Below are 2,087 nucleotides of genomic sequence, written 5' to 3' on the forward strand. Positions count from 1 at the left end.
TGTTCTCTCTGACCCATTTCTACTGGACGTTAAATAAAAAGTAAACAGCACCAGTTCGGAAGCATTAGGTGAGACCCGGGGGAGAGAGAGAGAGAGGGGGGGGACCTGCTTTAACATCCGATAGAATAGTTATAAAGGAGTCCAAAGAGAGCACGTTTAATGGTTAAAAATGAATGATAGCCGCTTCGGTTCCAAATCTACTWTGTAACCACGACTACGATCTACTTTAGTAGCCGTAAAATACTCGCTCTTAATCAGATTCTATTGTGAGTTTCTGTGGACAAGACGCGGTTAKGATGACATGGAAAAATAACAGCACACGCTGGCCAATAACAATTACACAAATCCTAATTGTCTAAATCAATTTACAGGTAATTCCGGGAGGCTCTATTTTTAAATCTAAGATCACCCCCCCTCTTCCCCCTCACCCCCACCGCGCCGTGGTTAAAATTAGGGGCCTACCTGTGTGCGTTCTCTTGTGGATCTTCAAGTTTTCCGAGCGGGCGAAGACCTTGCCGCAGCCGGGGAAGGGGCACGGGAAGGGCTTCTCCCCCGTGTGCACTCGAATGTGGTTCACCAGTTTGTATTTCGCCTTGAACGGCTTGCTCTCCCGGGAGCAGTCCTCCCAAAAGCAGATGTGGTTGGTCTGCTCCGGCCCGCCGACGTGCTCCACGGAGACGTGCGTGACCAGCTCGTGCATGGTGCTGAAAGTTTTGTTGCAGCACTTCTTGGGGTTGCTCAGCTGCTCCGGGTCGATCCACTTGCAGATGAGCTCCTGCTTGATGCACTGCTGCCTCATGTAGCGGAAAAAGGCACCGGGGTGATGGTGGTGGTGGGCTGCCATGTTCATGCCCATGTTCATATTCATGGAGCCGTACTGGTTGTGGAGCTGCGCGGCCGAGTACGGGTCGGTCCTCGGGCTGGAGACCTGGTGGTACTGCTCGGAGCGCCCGAAAACTTCACCCGGCAGTCCGAGCCTCATCTGGCCGTTCAGGACGTTCGGGGAGCCGTGGGAGCCGTGCTGGTCGTGGATCCCGGGGAAGAGTATGTGGCTCTGAGTGTCTGTGTGGGAGTGATGAAGGGACCCCGCCGTGGGGCCAAAAATAGCGTGCTGGCCGCTCGCCGGAGAGGATTCTCCGAAGCCGCGGCTGCGAAAGAGAAAGTCCCTGGTGGAGTTGAAAGGGGAGCTCGCGTACGACGTGACATGGGCGGCGTGGGCCCCCAGAGCCGCAGCGGGRTAGCCCGGCGCCTGGGTGGTGAAGGCAGAGCTCTGTCCCGGGGAGAGATCGTGGTTCAGCTTGAACGCACCCATGTGTGCGGAGTCTACAAAGCTGTTTTGCGCCAAACTCAAGTCTCTGTCCTGCATCTCGCTCGCAGAGTGATGCCTGGCGAACGTACCCACTCCCAGTCCGGGGAACTGGTGGCCAGCATCAAGTAACATTTTTTTTTCTAAATTTAATTTACTTTACGAAACCAGCGCAGATGTCTTCTTTTTTTTAAATTACAGTAAGAAGAAAGAAGGGGGGGAAAAAAGATCAAATGTTGACACGCAACGATGCAACTTCCAGCTTTGGAAACACCATATCAGGCGTGAATCAAAAGCGCTTCTCCGCGCATAACTAAAAGATTTCAATTTAACTAACAAGGGGGGGAAAAAAAATCTAATTTACATGGGATCGAAAAATCCAAACGAAAGTGAAGGATTCCCTTGTGTCCTCTCCTCCTGGCTGTGCTTTAGTGAAACTAAGAAGAAGAAGAAAATTACTTGTTCGATCAAAACAATTATCTTATTAGACGTCTTCTGCGCACGCCGAGCGAGAGTGGTTGAAGCATCTCAAGAATTTAAAAAAAAAAAAAAGAAAAGGAAAAAAAAACATTCACCGCGGTCCAGTTTGGGCACGGATTTATGTCTCTGGCTCGGAGTGAGCGCTTTATCGGCGGAGGGTCCCTGTTTCTCCGTGGACTGGCTCTACCTCCTCTTCCGCCCCCTTTAACTGGAGCCCGTTCTCTCCTTCCGCGCAGTCTCATTGGCCACCGCGCCTCATCAATCCCAGGTGCCCCTCCAATGGCAGGTAGAGCTTTGGCGA

The 2,087-nt window shown here is 52.0% G+C and overlaps 1 protein-coding gene and 1 long non-coding RNA gene across 2 annotated transcripts in view; both read right to left on the reverse strand.

Annotated features, from left to right (window-relative positions):
• The window catches only part of LOC103479141 (uncharacterized), a 55,325-nt gene that overhangs the window by 50,047 nt on the left and 3,191 nt on the right, over positions 1-2,087 (reverse strand). The window lies entirely within an intron of this gene.
• Positions 410-2,081, reverse strand: zic2a (zic family member 2 (odd-paired homolog, Drosophila), a). Its single transcript, XM_008435513.2, has one exon. The coding sequence runs from the start codon at positions 1,439-1,441 to the stop codon at positions 425-427; it is 1,017 nt and encodes a 338-aa protein (XP_008433735.1). The 5' UTR covers positions 1,442-2,081; the 3' UTR covers positions 410-424.

Source organism: Poecilia reticulata, linkage group LG2, assembly GCF_000633615.1.
Source record: "Poecilia reticulata strain Guanapo linkage group LG2, Guppy_female_1.0+MT, whole genome shotgun sequence".
NCBI lineage: Eukaryota > Metazoa > Chordata > Actinopteri > Cyprinodontiformes > Poeciliidae > Poecilia > Poecilia reticulata.